Raw genomic sequence first — 21,975 nt, forward strand, 5'->3', positions numbered from 1 at the left:
TAGTGTACTCGGTGCAATTTGAGACTGTGACGTTACAGTAGTAAACTGGGATGTCCAAATCAAATATCAGCTGAGAAGTCGGCTATTTCTTATGTCTATATTTCTATTCTATTTCTATCTAAAAATATTTTTGTTCATATCATTACAGAAAAGCAGCATACAAATGACGTAATGATGACATTTTTATATGCGGGTTCTGATCATTTGCGTTTTTTTGTTGGAGCGTGACACGCCTGAAAAACATTTGTCGCCAAATAGTAAAAATTTCCGACCACTTAAACTCTGTGTATATGCGACTATTTATAAATTATAAGTAAAGCCATGGTTGTCTTTGTTAGGTTTCCTGTGTCAACATGAAGAGAAGATTAGTTCTTGCATTTTCCCAGCTGCTTTTTTTCTTTTATTTCGTGTCACATTTGTTCCTCATATGTTATATAATATGAACTTGTTTTGCATCTACTAGTAGGACATATTGTCAACAGTAATTTGTTTCAACGATCTAAATGCTTTGCATGTACTAGTAGGACATATTGTCCACAGTCATTTGTTTCAACAATTTAAAACACGAAATTTCTGAATAATTGCATATTTGCCATCTTTATCATACGTCGGTTTTCAGAATGATATTCCGCTGACGTTACTTCCTAACAGGAAAAAGACTTTGATATCAAAATACATCAAGTTTTGAAGAACTATCAATATAAACAATTTTATCTCATTTCAGAGAATTCCGGGTAAAAAAACTAAGGTATGGAGCATTCTGGATGAATCTACTCTTTCTTTCTTCAGAGAAAACAAGGTAATTTGTTTCTGTAATCTAGCTTGTGATTATTGATTAAACCTATAATTTGATATAATAGTGAAATTTGGTTTGTGAAAGAATATTATTCCATTGTTAGAGTCACAAACAGAGCTAGAATGCATGGAACTTACTGTGATATTTTATCCTTGATAGATAGATTCAGCTTTGCGAAAGTGCATTAAAAATTTTGTAAAACTGTTCTTGGAATTAAAAAAAAACTCGTGTAATAAAGCTGTAAAGTCTGAATTGGGACAGTTCCACTTGACTTTTTTTTTTATAAAAACTCAAGTTTTATTATATTTATGTAGAATTATCTGTCAGGAAATGAACCCTCTTGTTAACCAAGCTTTCAAAGTCTATAGTCTATGTCTGACGATGGAGTATATACACTTGGTATACTTTTGCAAAGCACATTTTTTGCAGAATTTAATATTAATGAAGAAGAATATGTTGATTTTGATAAACCTTTTAAACTAATAAAAGATTCACTTAAAAAACAATAAAACATTTTGTTAAAGAAAAGTATGATTAAACCACTTTTGAAAACTTTCACATATAGATTATACTTCAAAACTTTACCTTTATAGTAGACTTAAAAATGAAACGAAATTGGAAGACTACTTGCACAAGCTACCAAAATTTGATAGTCGTCAACTTTTAACAAAATTCCGTATAAGTGACCATAACTTGGAAATTGAAATAGGCCGATACAAGAAATTCTAAGAGAACAAAGATTGCATGTGTAAAGTTTGTAAAATTTATATGACAAGAAACACTTTTTCCTTCATTTTTTTCCAAATCAGTAAAAATATTATAAATCCCCCTTATAAATGCAATTAAAAGCCCTTATCCTAATTTTAACCAGCTTGACTCAAACTCTAAACTTAAAACTATTTCAGATCCCAATGAAGATATTTTGTCTAATGTTGTGGGATTTATAAAGCAGTCCACGGAGTTGCGAAAATGAGGTCCACATTGTTCAATTATCTATATACTATTAACTTGAATCGTTTAGAACTTTATTCATGTGTTTTATTTTTCTTATGTGTATGTAATGTTTGCATTGTGACCCGTCAGGGTTTTACTTTTTGCAATAAATTACTTTGAAAAGTGCTCCGCGGTTTTAACTATGGTGGTACATTACTCTGTCTTTATAACAGAGTTTAACTATGCAATACGAAGATTTCAATACATAAAAAAGAAGGCACCGAGAGTTCATCGTTCAGCGTCTTCATGTATGATCATGTATAAAGCAAAACAATATTGCAATTAATAACATAGTTTCCATAAATATAACTGGCAATTCTTTTTACAAACATATGAACGTACAAGCCACGTGATTGTAACTAATGATACCGACCATCTTTACCCACACCGAACTTCCTAGGGACGGTATTTTTATTCTTCTTGTAAAAATTCCAACAATTTTAAAAATTCATTTCCACGTTAAAAAAAGTGGCGGAAATATCAAAGGAAGAATCAAAACTCAAAAGTCGATTGATTGTTGGTGTTTTTAACGCCATTTTTAAGTGCCTCATTTGGACTATTTCGTGGCGGCCAGTTTTTATTGGTGGAGGAAGCCGGAGTGCCCGGAGAAAACCACCGACATTCGATAGGAAAACTGACAATCCTAGTCAATTAACATTGGAGTCGAGTGCACCCGCACGAGCGGGGTTCGAACTCACAACCTCAGTGTTGACTGGCTAGTGATTACAGTAGTAAAACTACTTAGACCACTTGGCCACCGAAGCCCCCCCTCAAAAGTCGAAGACAAACAAATAAAATCGTGGCAAAATAACGAAAAACGTCGAAAAGATAGACTGAATAATAAAATTTCATTTCTTTTTAGAGATCCTCCTGTATAGGTTCTATAGACCTTTCAGATATACAATTAGTCAGAATAACCAGTAACTGCCAGTTTGAAATTAAAACAGAAAAGAATTCACAAGTATATGTAAGTAACATGTGCATGTAGTTGTCTTCTTCGTTTTATTATGTTGTTTGGTTGTTTGTCTTCTTTGTTTTAATGTGTTGTTTGGTTGTTTGTCTTCTTCGTTTTATTGTGTTGTTTGGTTGTTTGTCTTCATTGTTTTATTGTGTTGTTTGGTTGTTTGTCTTCTTAGTTTTATTGTGTTGTTTGGTAAATTTAAAATTGAAATAACATAAGATTTGAAAACTGCTTTGTAACACAATGTGACATAAAACTGTGATAATCACCACGATTGCTCAACCGAATTGACGGTTTCTGGGGAAATTGTTTTAAAAGTTGCTGGTCTTGGTAAGCGCCGGTTAAAAAAATGACTCTTATAAACGGGATGGAGATGTTTTCAGATTTTAAAAAATTTCATTTCGTAAGGAAGAATCAGTCATGTTAATGACAACAGGAGCGTTTTTTATTGGTCTCTTCTGTACATCTCCAGAATATCTTATGGTGAAGAGTCCAAAAAAATGAATCTGGACCTCTTCTGGAGATATTTTAAAGAAAGAAGGTGCAATAAAAATAAGTATATTTGGTGTCGAATATTGTAGATCTTTTTTTATGAAAAAAATGGATGACATAACTGAATTTCACGATTATTTATTAGAAATTTAGTTACGTCAGCTCATTCGAAAGATATGCATGTAATATTGTGCTCTCTTGTGACATTGATATTAATATATATATTTATAAGTATAAAAACAAGGAACTAATTGATTGGAATAAATCGCTGTCTTCATGGCATTTTTTTCTGTATGCTTTCCTAACTTAATTTAGCTAAGCAAATCCTGATTAAAGCTCCGACCATTTGATTTTCAGAAATAATCTTAAACTGTACAAGAATTTGCCAATATTTGTCTGGTATATGATTGAAAAAGACATCTTGTATATCTATCAAAATATTTCAAAGTAACCAAACTGGATTATTTTTGTACATAAAAAAAGATAGAAATATATATGTACTAGTATACAAGGTATTCAAGGTCTTACGTTTCTCAGACTGTCTTTACTCTAAATCCGTTGGATGTGGACACTTAAGTCTGGGAGAACATGATTTATTTATGAGTTGTTTTCATTTACTGCATGCGAGTACTCTTATTTCTGTGCTTTGTGCTTTGTGTTTTGTGTTTTTATGTTAATTATTTTTGTGTCTCGTACCGATCTTTAGAGTCAAGCCAATTGCAACTGATTTTTACAGTTTGTTCTTATGTTGTGCTGTTACACCACTGTCCCAGGTTTAAGGGATGGGGGAGGGGGTTAAGCGCTCACAAACATGTTAAATGCCGCCACATTCTTTATGTACTTGTTCCAAGTCAGGAGCCTGTAGTTTAGTGTTTGTCGTTGGGGTTTATGTCTGTCATATACTAGTATTTGTTTTTCGTAAATTGTTTTATTATAAATTATGCCGTTAGGTTTCACGTTTGAATTGATTTTATTTTAACATTTTTCATGTCGGAGCAATTTCATGATAGCCGACTATACGTATACGGTATGAATTTTTCTCATTTTAAACCATACGGTTGCCTTTAATTGCTTACATCCACTTCATTTGAACTCTGGTGGATAGTTGTCTTTTTGGCAATCATACCACAAGTTCTTATTTTTTTATTATTTATCCGAGTTTTAAAATTGTGCCGTCCTGAACATGCATGAAAAATTTGCTACTGGGCGTTTAAAAATAATCAACAGCCAATCAATTTAAACTCGTGTAAAATAAGGGGACAATCATTTGATTTTTATAATATTTTTTTAAGGGGGATAGTGGTACAGGACTGAGGATTTTGAATATGAATATGCTGGCCTGGTAAGAACTGGGAAAATAAGCATGCATAGCGACAGATTGAAATGAATAAATAAAATCCAAAAAAATGAATAAATAAAATCCAAAAAAATCCTCCTGTCCCCTCCCCTCCCCAAAATATCAAATGGTCGTCCCGTTACTGTTATTGTCCGGCTAGTTCTATAATAAGAAAACAACAATTTTTTTTCCCATTTTCATGGGATATTTTCAGTTTTTTTCAGTTGGAATATCCGATGGCGGTGGAAAGTGTAAAAAATAGACAAGAAATTTGTGATTATATTTTCTGTCAAGCAGGCGTTATAACTCATGTCTTAGAAATATAACAGTATTACATGCAAATATTTATCTTCATCCAGCTTATCGTCCTTACAGGAATGTACTACAAAGGCTGCCATACCATAAAAACGTTTATCACACAGCTCACATTCACCTATGTCTGCATTTATAAACGTATTGATATCATTTAGACTAAACGACGCCATGTTTGTTATGTACCTCTGCCGTCTAAACCACCTATTTAAAAGGAAGAGGTAAAAGACAACCAATGCAAAAAAAAAACAGAAATGGACGTCTTCTGGCTCACTACCGAAGAAGAAAAAAAACACCCCAGGAGACACTGGGGATTTTAATGTTATTTTCTGGTTATGCAAACATGATAATATGCATAAATGAAATTTATGAGTTACATTTGTGTACCAGAATAAAACTAACAATCGATTTGAACTGTCATGTCATACATGTAAATCACATTTGTTCATTGTTTAGAAACTTGTCATGAGGAAGTTGATGTAATGTCAGGGTAGTTTTTTTTTAAACACATTCCATTAAGAACATTTGCAGTACTGATAAACAAAAAATCTAGTTTATATATTTAAACAATTTATGAATTGCATGCAACTTGTTTAAATATCATGATCGTTTACCTTTAACAATTTGAAGGCCTTTTCATGCATGTCATATAGTACCTTGTAACATCGCAGTAAGTATTGTCGTGAATAATTAATGTTCACTTATGCAGTGAGTGAAAAAATTCTCTACTTTATATTAAAGTATATGTAAAAAAATCAATGCCTGTGGAGTGAGACGATAAACTTGTTTATTTCTATACGATTGCGGTCGTATGATGGTATGACGTTGACGTCGTATGCGTCGTCGTCGTCCGAAGACATTTGGTTTCCAGACAATAAATTGTGTATAAGCGTATGGATCTCTATGAAATTGTACCACAAGAGTCTATACATCAAAAGGAAGGGTGGGATTGATTTTAGGGGCTATGGCCGTTTAGGAATTAGGGGCAAAAACAAGGATTTTCTTGTTTCCGGACAATAACTTGAGTATAAGTCTATGGATCTCTATGAAATTGTACCACAAGGTTCCTTACCAAAAAAGGGAGGTTGGGATTGATTTAGGGGTTATGGCCCTAACCGTTTAGGAAAAAGGGCTAAACTAATATTTTCTAATACTTTGTATAAATTGATCATTTTTGGCCCCGTTTTTAAATTGTTCCACATTGAGGTCAAAAGGGTCCAAAATTAAACTTTGTTTGATTTCTTAAAAAAATGAATTTTTGGGGTTTATTTGATATGCTGAATCTAACTTGGCCATGCATTTTGACTTCGGGTTTTGGGTCCCGTTATCAAATTGGTCGGTCGATTTCAACAAAAATTGAATATTTGGGGTTCTTTGATATGCCGAATCTAACCATGTATTGAGAGTTTGGATATTGGACCATAAAAGGTAAATGTCCAATTTCAACTTGAATTTTTAAGTTCTCAGACCACATTCATTCTGTGTTAGAAACCTATGCTGTGTCAAATATTTAATCACAATCCAAATTCAGAACTGTATCAAGCTCGAATGTTGTGTCCATACCTGCCCCAACTACATGTCCAGGGTTCGAACTCTGCGGTCGTATCAAGCTGTGCCCTGAGCATTTTATTTTATTTATTTATATTAAAGGAATATAGTGCAACAAGAAACTTTAATTTTACAAATTATATTTTGCGTGATTTTCTACTCTTCGCCGCGGGGTTGATAACACTCCCACTCCTCCAAAACACCTAAAACGACACAGAATTGGGATGTCCTGGTATAAAAGTAACACGTTATTTGACTTTATTTATAAATCTTTTTTCTGATTAGGGAATTTGGAAGATTGTCGATAGTTCATTAAGAACCATGTTGTAGGCAAAGCATAACAAACAAATAACTATGTAGGAAATAGCGCTAAGCGGCCACAAGACATGATTAATCGCAGAATGCTGTAATTGATTTAAATGACAAGTCAATGTGCCCGATTGGTGACAATAGATGCTCAAGTTCTTCAAAGTTTATCCGAGAACGAGGCCCATGATCTCCATTTTCTGTTTAGTCGGCCTCAAGTGAAAAATGAATAAAACAGCAGCAGACAATTGAAATTATTGGTAGGTTGTTAGGGGAGGTGAGAGGGTCTTTGAAACTTTCAACTAACCTACACGTATGGCAAGTTCGACGCAAGTGTAGAGTGTCACGTGGTATTAGCGACCGGGAATCCGAATGAATAGATCAAATCTCTTTCATTAAATTGGTTTATCTTATAAATGCGAAAATGAGATAAACCGTATTAAATTTATTGGCAATTTTATATAATTGGACCGATTTAGAGCTTCACATATTGTTGAACAAAGGCACTGAACAGTAGTATACCGCTGTTCAATAGTCATTAATCGATTAAGCGAGAACAAATCCGGGTCACAAACCAAAACCGAAGGAAATACATTAACTATAACAGGAAAACAACGGAACAACAGAAACACTGAACTGCAACAAAAACAAACGCCAACATACATAGAAACGGACTATTTGATAACAACTGCCATATTCCTGACTTGGTACAGGACATTTTAATAAAAAATGGTGGGTTGAACCTGGTTTCAATTTGTCTTTTGTTTTTATTTCGTTGTAGGTTTTCGTCTCAATAACCTATAATTTTATATTTGACATCAGTTTGCTCTAATTATCGATGTGACAATTGATGTTTGATATTACAAGGAAGTATATCATACGTTCATGATTTTAATAGAATTCATTTTACTATGAGTTAGTTTTACGGAAACCGACATTTTACACAGTATACGTGCCAAAAAAATCAATTGTATTCTATTTTTCTATTAAATGTAAGTAATATTATTCTTCGTTTTACCGACAAGGAAGAATTTACTACCATTGACTGAAAACCATGTATATACATTACATTTAATGAGAAAAAAAATCTTTGCATGAACGTCTTGCCTAGCTGTGAAGACGGACGTATTTAGTTTCAGAAAAAAATTGTAATTTTGTATAAATCATTTATTTTCGTTACTTGTCCCGTTTGAACGTAAATAAAGTGCTATTTAGGGATAAACACATGTAGATTAAATGTTGCTTTTTTTTCTTGACCAACAATCTTGGATTGATCATTGGAGTATTATATTTTACTTCCATGGTTTGATGATTTAAGTTAACTCTTTATCAAGTTAACGTCTTTCATAATCAAGGAAGCAGCATTGGAATACTTTTTTTAAAGAAGAACTTGTTGACGCGAGACGGGGGGATAATAAATGAATCAGTGAGCGATATAGAAGTGCATTATAAATGTAACTTGGTTTTTGTTTTGTTTTAAACTTTATATTACTAAGACTGCAGACCCTTCTGGCAAACTTGAATTGTTTATATATATATGTTCGATTGTTTCTATTTAGACCTTTTTTGGTTAACAGCCCCCAAAACTTTATATGTATTTGGTGTCCCAAACTTTCGCTGCCAAGCGTACAATTAAAACACGTTTTTGCTCGCTTAAATCGCTAAGAAAATAGTTTAATTCTTGTATGCTTAATATTCGTCAACTGTCACATATGACTGTTTTCTGAAGAATGAGATAAACACTATAAGGCTGAAAATATATATTTGAACAATGCCAATATTGTTTCAGACTGCAGAATCCAATGAGAAATGCAGTGAATGGGTGCAAAAATTGTCAGAATACTCAAAATGTACCACAACTAATAGTGAACCGACGAAGAAGTAAGTTTTGTGTGTCAGAAGAAATGTAGGTTAGACACAGGTGTAATAATTCACTTTAAAGCATTTACAATGAACAAGAAAAGAAAGGATGTACTGTCCAAACTCTGTTATATTAAGAATGTTCCGGATTTTTGTAAACAATATATATATATATATATATATAAAAGTCTAAATTGAAAACAACGTTCAAACCTATGATTGCGTTGGATAAAAACCGCAATTTTTATACGTGTGCATGTAAAACAAATTTCTTGGTAGAGGGGTCTAAATACAGCACAAACAACAATTTCCAAAAGACCAAAAAAAGTGAAAAAGTCTATTTTAACAAAACGCATTTGACTAACAGGTCGAACAACTGATGTTCTCAAACCCTGCTGACTGCCATTGGCGATTGCCAAATAAATTGATCACCAGATCTAACAAAATAGATCTTATTACTAAATTATTACCAAACAGAAAACAATAAACTTGCGGAAAAGATGGTATACCGCAAATATGAGGTGCAAAAATTTGTACACCATATCCGGATTTCGACAATTAATGTCTCTTCAGTGATGTTAGGAATCGAAACAGTATTTGGAAGGCCTATATATACCTGAGGCAAAGGCATTATTTCCGTAGGAAATTAAATGAGGATTGCAACATTTTAGTTCAATAATGTTTTGAAACGTTTATATCAAGAAATTTCAAAAATAAAAGTCGTTTTAAAATAGTTGCACTTGCACTTTTCGAACAACGGTCAGTTGCTAAAGAGGAATGTTTTTTGTCATGAAATGCTTATTGTCGAAGTCATGTGGATCATCCTGTACGTTTTGCTGATCAATGTAAAGTTTGTCGTTATAGTCATATTTCGCTAAACAAAACTTGGTGTCAAATTATGCCAAAATCTATAAAAAATGTTTAACACCTGTATATGGTGTTATTATAAGCAAAACCATCTTACTGGGACAAACATACCAGGAGAAATCTAGTGTCCGTATTTGCAAAATGCTAGACAAACTACATTTTTCAAATATTTAAAATAATTATATTAATAAAGAGCTGAACTTCCAGTTGAACAAGTTTCGAATAAAGTTCGAGTTAATCGTCGAATAAAAGTTCATGTTTTATTCATGTTTTGTTCCAGCACACCAAGAAAGAATTCCATATTTAGCCATAGGGAAGAAATAGGCGAGCATACAGTGGTGGTCAATGCAGCTAAAAATATTTTTGAAAATAATACAAACGGGACTGAAAATAGGAGAGTTGTCTCGGGCGTTCTGTCTAAACCTTCTCAAGAACCATCGAAACCAACCAGAAAGTCAGATCCAACTAAACTCCATCCATGGTCTACTATAACGGAAGCAAAAACGCACCTGCATCATGTTAGTATTGAACTAGATACTGAAAAGAAAACTGATTCTTTGTCAAAGAAACATGAGAATTTGAAAAATTCTCTAGAAATTAAAACGAAGATTACCACAGATTCAAAGCCGTATGAAAGTGTACAAAACAGTAGTGGTCATAATTTAACAGACACCAAGTTTGGCAGTTTGGAACCCGAGGCGAAAGGGACACCTTCGCCGAAATCTTTGATGGATAGCGTTGATGGTAAAATAACAACAGACATTACTGAAGAAAATAATGAAAATATTTTAGAAGAGAAAAGTACAAACGAAGATTCGACAAGTACTGTTTCAAAAATGCCAGAAATTGCGTCCGCAAGTGATAATCCGAGCGTTTTAAAAACTGAGAACTCCGAAAACAAACGGGATTCTGGTTACAGCACAACCGTTGGTGAGGGAGACCGAAATAGTCATGAAAACAAAGTCGACGAGACTGTTTCTTCTGAAACTAAACGAGAAACCGAACAAACCAAAAATGGCAATTCAACTGTCACTGTTGAAGAGACAAACAACAACCAAAATGATGTAAACACTTCTGATAAAACGAAGGAGCATCAAGATGGTGATGAAGAACCAATAGAGACTAGGGTTATCATGCGCAAGTCTAGGTCGGTTGTTAGTGTCAGTCATGATGACATTATTTCCGTTGTCGATATTGATAATCAAGAATGTAAAAGTCAAGGTAGAGGAAGAACTTGTAAAACAACACAAGAGCAAAATCCTAGCGAAAATATTGACATGAAATACAAACCGTCCATAGATACTGTCGAAAATTCTAAAACCAACACTAATACCAATACACTGCCGAACTTTCAGAACAAGAAGGAAGTAAGCGAGATGAACAGTGCAAGTGAAGACGCCGTGGATGGAGCAATTGGATGCACAGTTGAACCTGTTCCTTTGCGACATGAAATCGTCGAAAATTACATAGATATTGATAAAATAATTTGTCAGGGAAATTTTCCAAATGTTCCAGTTTTGCCCAATAATGCTCCAAATAGACATGACCTTGTGTCTTTTCACGAACTTAAAGATTTATTGGAAAGTCACGACGAATCCAGTGATGAACATTCGGATATCGATGATTCCATAACTAATGCCGAGGATCCTATTCAAAGACTCTTACGAATGGTTGAGGTCTGACGGGTTTATTTTAGACGGGAGACTTCAGTTGAATGCTCTTAGCATGGTGGTCTCATATTTGGGTGCTTTTTTTTTAAATGCAAGCAATATAAAGAACTGTTCATTTACATTTCAAGACATGAAAAAAAAACTGCAATTTTCTTTATTCTAACTTTTATTTGATATTTCAAGTTGTTCATTATATGTTGATAGCAATACCAGTATATAGTCTCTTAGTTTATATATGGACATGTCAATCTGAAAAAGAGACGTTCGAAAAAGCAAACTGAACGTTACTCTGTTTACGTATCTTTGTAATGTTTGATAGTAATGGATGTCTTTCTCTTACTATATATGTATATAATAAAAACATCAGCAAGATAGTTGTATGTTACGCTGTTAGTCAGGAAATTACTGCTCACTAGTACGCATGCAGTTTCAAAACTTGAACAATTATGAATGTGCAACAGTTTGCATTTACTAAAATTTTAACAATGCCAAGGCCAAGTATATCTGTCATTTCTTTATTTTGTAAAGCCTGGCAGTGTTTCTGCTTAGTGCTGCTTATAGTTCTCAAATTATCATTTATAAACTTGTCCGTCCATCTTAGTGAAATCAGTAAATTTCCGTAAACAAGAACATTTTGCAAGAGTTTACAGTTCCATAAGAGTAGTTATTCTATCTTATGCCTGTTCATGAATTCTAGGCATTTTTTTTTTATTGTTGTAAATAAAATTCATCCATTGAGGTATGACTCGTAACCGCTTCTGCAGAACAGACAACAAAATGAAACTGAATTGGTAAACGAACAAGCAAACAAATAATTCAAGTTTTACAATTTGTGTACAGCACCGTATTAACGGTTAAAAAGTAAGACAACAAAAATACCGAACCCCAAGGAAAATTCAAAATGGAAAGTCCCTTAACAATTAAAGATATTGTAGATTATGGATATACATGTAATTATATGATCAAGTTTTGAGATATTTTGATTTTCTGCTTATTGTACCATTTTAACAACCAATCATATAGTATACTTTTTTGTCATGGTTATATGAATGTACATATTCTCTGTATAACATATTCCAACCAATAATAAAATATAGTATATATAAACCAATAAATTATTAGACTATTTATCCGACTTGAGATCTTAGTTGAATCGAACCCATGTGATGCAGCAATTATAGATACCTAGACGCTAAAGAGGAATATACAATCTCCCTGCATTGTCTTTATTCACACGGTCAAATTCTAAGAGTTCTCAAATCCTACTGGAAATGGAATATCAAACCGTCTATATCATTAATAATTAAAGTTGTTTCACAATTTATACATTTCCATAAAAAATACAGTGGTGCAGCCCTACTTGTTACTGTTGAATGTACTTTGGTACACACTTGCAAATTGTTTTTGTCAAAGTTTGCACCGAAAGACAAATCTAATCAAAAAGAATTAATTTGTATCCAAAAGACAAAACATAGTTTTACTTTCAATATAATTTTGGAGTCGATTAAAGATATCTTTGGAATGCATACTTCAAATTCGCCAAAATCTCTCAGGATTGCTGTTTTGGAATATTTTTGGGCGATTATAATTTCATCACCTATTTAGAAATAAGCCATACTATTGTTAGAACCTTAATAAACATACATTGGGTTGTCATACTATGAATTTAAGTAAAGATTGAGAGACTTTTTGAAAATGGCCCTGGTGTGAAATAAATTCAGAGAAATTGGCCCGACTCCTTTAATTGCAAAGTTGAAACTTTTCGACGATCCGATCAAAAAGAAGTTGACCATGTAAAGATGAAAAGCAATAATAGAAGCTAGTTTTCTTTAGGTCAGTTAATTGAAAATATACACACCGTAAGAAGGGCCAAAGGAACACCTCGGTCCATAAAAGGAAAACTTACAATAGAGAACGAAAAATCGTCTTTTTGACGTAAAGGTTTGTTTTAGATTTTGATGCATCCAAATCTAGAAAAAGGACAATTATTACTGTTTTAAAATGTCAGATTTATTTAAAGGAAATCTTAGCAGCATAATAAGAGTTTTCTTGATTATACAAAGAAAAAACACCATCAAGGTAACGTTGAGTGTTATTAAATTGATCAATTAAATGGAATTAAGACGGATCTTTACTCAGTTTGACTGAGAATCGACCAATTTTGAAATTCCCTATCAATATTGCACAGTATTTACCATAATACACAATCTTGTCGTATGACTAAGTAATGCTATTGTAAATAGTGGTGCTTTGCGGAATTGTAATGTGGCTACTGTCACTATTCTTCCGAACTATTCGATTGTATCATCATAGGTCTTGCTGTAAATAGCCACCACACACATGGTTACTATTTCTTAAGAGAACGAAATAGAGAAAAAATACAATCTAATACGGTTTACAATAAAACATGAAAATGAATTCACATATGGCAAAGTATTATTCAAGACAAAGATTTACATTTACTGTTGTCCCGGACATACGTGGAAGATACAATTCTACATCCCGGAAAAAAGCTCAAAACAATTATTTTACCAACAATGTATAAATAACTTTTATCTAACAAAATTATGTTCGAAAAAACACAATAGAAAAATACTGCAATTACATTTAAATTGATAACATCTACAATAAAATGAATCGCATTTAATCATTTATTTACATAAGAAAATCAAAGCACTACATTTTTCCAAGGACATAAACTGTTGTGTGAAATCTATTATCACCAGCCTTTCAAGGTAGTTTTTAAAAAAATCAAGTGGATGGACAAGTTAAACGAGCAACAAGTTAAGATCTCTTAGTGGACATATATACTGTTAACCTATTTAACAGTTTATTTGTCCATTAAGAAATCTTAACTTAGTGCTCGTTTAACTGGTCCACTTGATTTGTTTATGACCAGGCTATTATTTAAATATATACGAAATATGCTCAATGTCAAAGTAATAGCAAAAGTGTATGTCCTTGTAAAAATTGTACTGCTACGTTTTACTTTTGTAAATAAATGATTAAATGCTATTTATTTTATTGAAGAAGCGATATTTTTTTAATGTAGTTGCAGTAATGTTTTTATTGTTACTATACGTTTCATGTTATATGAGGTAGCAGTTTTTTAGCCCACTGCTTAACATTAAAATGAACTTTTGAGACATTTTTCGAAATTCTTAATTGTCCTTCAGACATTTTTTGTATTTTATAAAAGTTAGTAGATGTTCTCACTTGTTCCGTTGTTTTATGGACTACCCTTTTTTGAATTTGCCTTGCAGTTCGGTATTTTTGTTATATTTTTTTATATGTGAAGAATAAAATCAAGTCATGTTGTATAGACCGATCCGACTTTTCGTTCAATTTGGTGACATCGACATAACATCTATTAAATTTGTTTATGAACACGTCCACAAAATACATTTCCAATATCCTTACTACATGTAAACTGTGTATATGGTGTTTAACGTGTTCAATTTCATAACATGTTTAAATTGAAGAAAGTGTTTAGGATTGTGTTTTATGATCATGTTTAGGTTAGAAATTAGTGTTTAAGTCCTAAAAACTTTAAATTCTAAAACACATTTAAAAGTGTTTATATTCAAGACATTTGTACATTTAATGTGAATACTTAAAAATGTGTTAAGGTAATATGATAATTCTAAACACACGTTTTCAGGCATGTCAAATAGGTGATCGATGGAAAATAAAACTTACTTGAAGTAATCATCGGGAAAAGAAAAACGATTTCTAGTTAACAGCTACAAAATTATATTCTTACTTCTTGGTCTTTTAAATCTTCATGCATAATTCGATAAAATTGCAATACTATTGCATCAAATATAGATTTTCCAGATCAAAGAGTGCGAACAAAGCCTGTAAGTATAGATATTTTTTGTCTCGCCTCTACGAAGTAATGGAGGCGTGCTGTTTCCGGTGGCGTCGGCGGCGATAACATTTTTTTTTTAGATTTGTGATAAGGTAAGTTCTTTAAAAGGGGACCCTAACGATAAGTCATTGTATATTGGTATGCATTAGTATTAGCATTGGAATATTAATTTTTAATGGAGATTATACGGTATCGCCCCCTGAGCGATGGTTCATTGACTGCGAAAATTTTGCATCGCCTACAGTAAAAGTGTGATTAGTTCAGTTTATAAGGTGAACCATTAACAATAGGTCACTGATGTTTGGTATGCAGTTGCAACAGCATTATATCTCAATTCCATGGAAATTATTTTGCCCTGCAACTTCGTTCATGTTTCATTGACTTTGAATGTTTTGCATAGTCTTCATGATACAGTATTGTCATTTTAATTTCAACAGTTGCATTTAACTATTCAAATTACATTTAGACATGACAGATGATACATATATCTGTGTCAACACTTTATCATTCTAGACTGACACTAGCCAGATATATTTTTTTCAGAGGAAGTTTGAAGGTGGTAAATACAGTGTAATATGGTTGGAAAACCCAAAATTTATCGACGCGCGGGGTATATTGAACATCGCGCCTACTGCTTTAAAAGCGTATAATTGGTTTATTGTGTACTTACTTCATCTACAAACATTGTCGATGTTTCTATTTTGTTTGGTTGTGTAGTGCCATATTATCGTATTTTTTTCATATGAAGGTGAAGAATGAATGTAAGTCCGTTTGACTTCTATATACATGTATTTGCAGAAAAAAATTCTTAAAAATCTATTTTTTCAAATCATTATTGTTTTTTCTTGATGTATGTTAATATATGATATTTACGAACTCTGACTATTAATTTCATAAATTTTGGTCTATAATTAAAAAAGTTACCTTTTAGGTCTTGATGTTAATTTTATTTTCTTAGGTAGTAAATACTTATAGTGGAGTAACAAATCAAGTAAGAGGTGCCAATACCTTAATCTTACTTTTCTGCCCGGTCGTACCCATTTCCTACGGTGCAGTTTTTCATAAAATGGAAAGAAAAAGACGTTGATTTTTTCATTCAAAATGCAACTCGACAAAATATTTACTTTTGTTTCTTTTTCATTGTCCTCAAACTCTTGATTTGACATTTTATGAAAGTTTAAGTGCTAATTCATACGGTAAAACTATAATTCCTTCTTTTTAGCCATATTTTTTTTTTCGTTTTTACTCAGTTTTAAGAATATACACTCTGTTTTATTTCCACTGAGTGGTTACAACATTTGTAAATTTACATTTAATTTACATCGATATCTTCCATGTTTGTTGTGTTAAAAAGAAATAAAACTTCATTTGGTAAAGTTATAAGACCACTTCGGCTCCAGTTTTTCTAATAAATTCACGTTTTAGACATCAAATTCGGTGAATTTCCGGATTTATTTATTTTACCGATAAAAAGTATATTTACTTTTTTTATTGACGATTTGCCTCAGGACTGCATCATACCATCGTTCGTGTTTGTGTCAATTAAATATGTTAGGATTGATATTTTTGTATCATAGGTTTATTGAACAATGTTTTAACAAGTTTTTGACTGATAAATTTTGATCCAAAAAATATTTTATCGTGTTTTTTTTCTAAAGTTAAAAATAGATTTTTTTCTGACAGTAAAAGTCAAATTGGAGCACATAAGAGTTATTCCCGGAATATTTCTACTTTTAGTAGTCCACTAATGCTATCTTCGCAAGCTAAAAGAAACCGTGTTTCAAAGAACTGGGATTTTTCAAATAGTCATCAGTTTAAAACAAGTGAAAACTTTTCTGTCTAACTGCAAAAGGAATCCTTTATAATGCTGTGAATGCAAGAAAAGAGGATATGTTTCACCAGAGACATATAATTATATGTCTCTGGTTTCACCGACTCCGTGAAGTCAGTATAGTTCGCCTGATGATGTTCATATATATAGGTATCATTGTCACAAATCTTGTAACAAATCATACACTAGTATGGTAAATTTAGAAAAGTTTACACAGCCTGACATTTTAGATGATCATACAGATACTTTCAATGCTGATGATCATCCATGTTGTTCCTAGTCTGTTCTGACAAGAACAATGTACTCGCCTTTTGACTGGACCGCTAGTATTTTCTGCAAGCACAGATCGTATAACCCGACACACACCTACGATATATCGAAACAGACGAAGGACTCCAAAAGTATAGAAATATCGGACAAAAAATGACACTTAGAAATAAATTTTTTTAACAAAGCCCCTTGAATACAAGACTAGCATTCCGGTAAAAACAAAAATTACGAGTTGAATGTTTAACGAGAAGGACTCTCATAGCCTATTTGGTGTCAGCCATGCAGACTTGCTTGTTCACAAAAAGTCTATGTCTTGTCTTTTCTTTTGGTTAAATACTGCTGCTTTCTACTTCACGAACTGAAAACAACGTTCGATACAGCCAAACTACATTGTAGGTTAGAAAAACATTATGGAAAATCAATCATCCATACCGAAAAAGAAATGGTCGGAAGAATCAAAGGTAGGGTTCAGTAGGTCAATCTAAATGTACGAAGCCATTCAAGCAGCTAGCCATTTAAAATCTGGATAAATGATGTCAGAAATTGAAACTGATATTGAGACAATAACTATGAATGAAGACCAAACATTACATGCAGCCACTTTAACAGTTCCTAGTTAAATGCAGTCCTTAGATATATCAGATATCAAAATGGGACTTACCTACCACCATCTGAAATATCATATTCCCCACAACACACTCCTTGCTTACCTACGAAGTTTTTGTTGTGGATAATTGATTCTTAAACTTACAATGCTTCTAAACCTTCTGACAACAAATTAATCCCATTTCATCTTGAGTTGGTATTACAACTTCACAACTACACCATGGGTTTGGATAAACAAAATATGATCGACAATCAGAATTTCCATTGCTTTTGTGAATCAAACTCGGAAGTATGAAGATATCACACTAGCTTAGAATATTTGGAAATAGGCAGAATCCAAAGATATCATATAAAGAAACAAGGTATGATGCAAACAACAACAAAAATGGTCTATGGCAGACGTTTTATACTCCCACTTTAATAGAATATGAGGATTTCATGGGCTTTCATCTTTTATATAGCAACAGTTGGTAAGTTATAAACTTCAGCTGGGCTATATGACTTATGTTTTGACTCTGGAATTTATTCTCGAATACAGTAAACAGATTGTGGTGTTACAGAATTAACACTGCCGTATGAGGCTCTCGTGGTTCCTTTAATTAAAGCATTATTCAATAGATTCAGAGACATAAACTGTATAAAAAGTATTGCACCAAACGTGTGGAAGGCGTTCCTTGACTGTCATAGCTCATTTTTTGTCTCACCAAAAAACACGGAAGGCATTGAAAATCTCTTTATTGTTTTTAACGATAACATATTTGTTTGAAGAATTGAGAACACAAACCGGTTTTCTTCGAGGGACTTTTTTCATCAGACATCCTTCAATGCATTATTTTAACATGCCAGGGTAAAGAGCTTGAAATAAAAGTTGAGTATATATATGCTACACACAGAATTTAACTTGTAAAAGTATTTCATTATGTAGAGGGTCTGCGGGATTTAGGAATCATTTTACTCAACAAGCGATTTCTGAAGAAGACGACGATGAAAACGATTAAAAAATTGTGCATTTTTATAGGCATGTAGGGTGGTACATTAAAATTGAAATTGTGTTGGCTTGGTCACTCCACTATTGATGGAGTAAGTATAAATAGTCTTAACAGCCTTCCAATCAAAACAAAAACACAACATACATGTGCTTTAAATGTCTCTTCCATTGTATCATGTGACTTTACACATTTAAATATTAAAATAACCTTAACTGACCGGTAAACAAAATTGAATTTCAGTTAAGTTTGTTGTCATGAGATTGTTTAAATGTCTCATCAAATAACAAAGTATTCTCCATTGTCCAATTTCTATTAGAACAGTACATTATAGGCAAATAAGATCAAAATGAATACAGTATTTTCATTTAGATTAATACCTTCATATGCTATCAAAATACAATAATTTTATTTTCAGCCATAAAGGTCTTAATCATTGTTATTTCAAAAATTTGTATTTTTCTTATTTTCCCCAAAATTATTTTTATGCTTTGCTGGTCAGCAGGTGTGCACTTTACAACGAAGGAAATGTTTATTCCGTATGTATTTCTTGATAAAAGATTTCAGGGCCTCTTTGTTTTGTTGTGAAAGCGACCATGCTAAAAGCATGAAAAGCTTGCTTATAGTCTTATAGAGTATAGAAATATTTATTAAATCAAATAAAGGCAAAAGATGTTTCTAAACATTCTTTCAAGGAAACAAAAACATAAAAAAATCTTGTAACAATAACTTTAATTTCCGAAATCATCTTCGAATATATGTTTGTTAACTCATAAATTGATTTAAAATCAATAAAGAAAAAGATGAGCATTTTTATAGGTGTCCTTTAATATTTAAATATGCAAAGTCACATGGTACAATGAAACAGACATTTTAAGCACATGTATGTTGTTTTTGTTTTGATTGGAAGGCTGTTATTTATATATACTTACTGTTACTCCATCAAGTACTTCCTAAACTAATGAAATTAACACAGAGACCCTAACAGGTAACTTTTTAAATTATAGACCAAAAATTATGAAATTAATAGTCGGAGTTCATAATATGGACATACATCAAGAAAATAAAATAATGATTTGAAAAAGTGGATTTTTAAGAATTTTTTCCTGCAAATATATAGAAGTCAAACGGACAATGGTAAGGGATTATCCAATTGTTTAGGTCTACTTACAGTTCAAAACAAACAAAATCTATAAATGTGTTATAACTGCCACGAAGCACGTTTATCAGCTTGAAAGGACGAATGATTGAAACTGAATAAAAGATGAAAGTTGAATTTCGAAACAAACAAAAAAATCAAACAATAGTAGATATACGTATACAAAATTTTAAAGAACATTTTACACTTAACAACAACCATAAAAATCCTATTTCTCGTATCAAACATAAACTAAAAGAACTAGCCAAGGAATTTGTTTTTGTCCCGGCTGATAAAGCTGCTAATAATATCATTATAGTTTGAGGTAAATTTTACATTGAGGTTCTGCAAAAGGAAATCACGAATTCACCAAACATTCCAACTGACTTCATTTTCAGAAAACGATATCTGTAACAAACATAAACTATTAGCTACTTCTTTACAAGCAGAACCAAATACAATGAAAGTCCGAACTATGTACTGGCTTCCGAAGCTACACAAATCACCTTACAAATATAGATTTATTTCGTCTTCAAGTCATTGTTCCACTAATAAATTGTCTATTCTACTTACTAGTACACTTGGTACAATAAAAAACCTGATAATAAATTGTTCAAATAAGGCCTTTGAAAATAGTGGAATTAATTACTTTTGGAGTGTCAAAAACTCATTGGAAGTACTTGATAAATTACATGCATATATTGGTGATTTTGAATCTGTTCAAAGTTTTGATTTTTCTACCCTATATACCACTTTGCCTCATATTCTTATTAAGAAACAATTCACACACCTAATTAAATGGGCATTTAAAAAGTCGGAATGCGAATACATATGTTCAAACTCTTTTAGGTCATTTTTTAGTAGCAACAAACAAAAGAACTATGTCAATTGGACATGCTTTGATACTATATCTGCCCTTGAATTTTTACTTGATAACATTTTTGTTCGCTTTGGAGATTCCGTATATCGTCAAGTTATCGGAATTCCAATGGGGACTAACTGTGCACCACTTATTGCGGACCTGTTTTTGTATTGTTATGAGTTACAATTTATGACTAAAATCAGCAAAGACCCATCGAAACAACATCTGATACAAAAATTTAACAATACTTTTAGATATTTGGATGATATATTGGCTCTCCATAATGACGACTTCAGTATGTATACTAAAGAAATTTATCCTGTTGAACTTACTTTAAATAAAGCTTATACTAAAAATGACCACTGTCCTTTCCTCAATCTTGATATCTATATCATTAACGGGAAGCTTAATACAAAAATTTATGATAAAAGAGATGATTTTTCATTTCCTATCGTTAATTATCCATTTTTAGATGGTGACGTTCCCTTGTCACCATCTTATGGTGTTTATATATCTCAACTTGTACGATTCGCTCGTGTATGTAACAACGTATTAGATTTTAGCGAGAGAAATTTATGTATTACTGAAAAATTATTACACTAGGGTTTTCGATATCATAAACTAGTCAAAACATTTACTAAATTTTATCATCGGTACAAGGACATCATTCGTAAATATAACTCAACATGCAGACATCTTATACATTCGGGTATTTCACATCCAATCTTTTATGGTAATATTCTTTACAAAGCACAAAAATGTCAGTATTCACCTCAAAAGCTAACAAAACCTTTAAACAGACTTATTAAGAAGGGATATAGTTACGATACTGTTGTCAGGTCATTAAAGATTGCATATTTTGGCTTTAATATTGATTCACTTATATGGTCTTTGCATCGGAATTAAACACATTTATTCTAAAACCAGTTGTTGGCATGACACGGGTTATGTTCTTCTCATATATTTTATGACGGTATAATACTAAACCCCTAACAGGAGGGATTGTGCCTGATATTCATATGATGAAGACATAATCTTTCAATCAGTTTAATTGAGGTCTGGAGCTGGCATGTCAGTAACTGCTAGTAGTCTGTTGTTATTCATGTATTATTGTCATTTTGTTTATTTTCTTTTGTTTCCTATTCTGACATCGGACTCGGACTTCTCTTATACTGAGTTTTACTGTGCGTACTGTTGTGCGTTTGTTTTTACTACATTGGCTAGAGGTATAGGGGGAGGGTTGAGATCTAAAAAAAACATGTTTAACCCC

At 32.3% G+C, this 21,975-nt stretch overlaps 1 protein-coding gene across 3 annotated transcripts in view; it reads left to right on the forward strand.

The window, feature by feature from the left end:
* LOC127709704 (DNA-directed RNA polymerase III subunit RPC5-like) overlaps positions 1–12,269 on the forward strand; it is a 105,423-nt gene extending 93,154 nt beyond the window's left edge. For all 3 annotated transcript variants that reach the window (XM_052215360.1, XM_052215362.1, XM_052215361.1), the window contains 4 exons: positions 725–799; positions 2,652–2,756; positions 8,534–8,625; positions 9,752–12,269. Coding sequence is in view for 2 of the 3 variants with exons in the window: in XM_052215362.1 (XP_052071322.1) it covers positions 725–799; positions 2,652–2,756; positions 8,534–8,625; positions 9,752–11,153 (1,674 nt within the window). In the remaining variant the exon portion in view is untranslated. The remainder of the gene's footprint in view (positions 1–724; positions 800–2,651; positions 2,757–8,533; positions 8,626–9,751) is intronic.
* The last annotated feature ends 9,706 nt before the right edge of the window (positions 12,270–21,975 follow it).

The sequence above is a fragment of the Mytilus californianus genome, unplaced genomic scaffold (assembly GCF_021869535.1).
Source record: "Mytilus californianus isolate M0D057914Y unplaced genomic scaffold, xbMytCali1.0.p SCAF_7, whole genome shotgun sequence".
Lineage (NCBI taxonomy): Eukaryota > Metazoa > Mollusca > Bivalvia > Mytilida > Mytilidae > Mytilus > Mytilus californianus.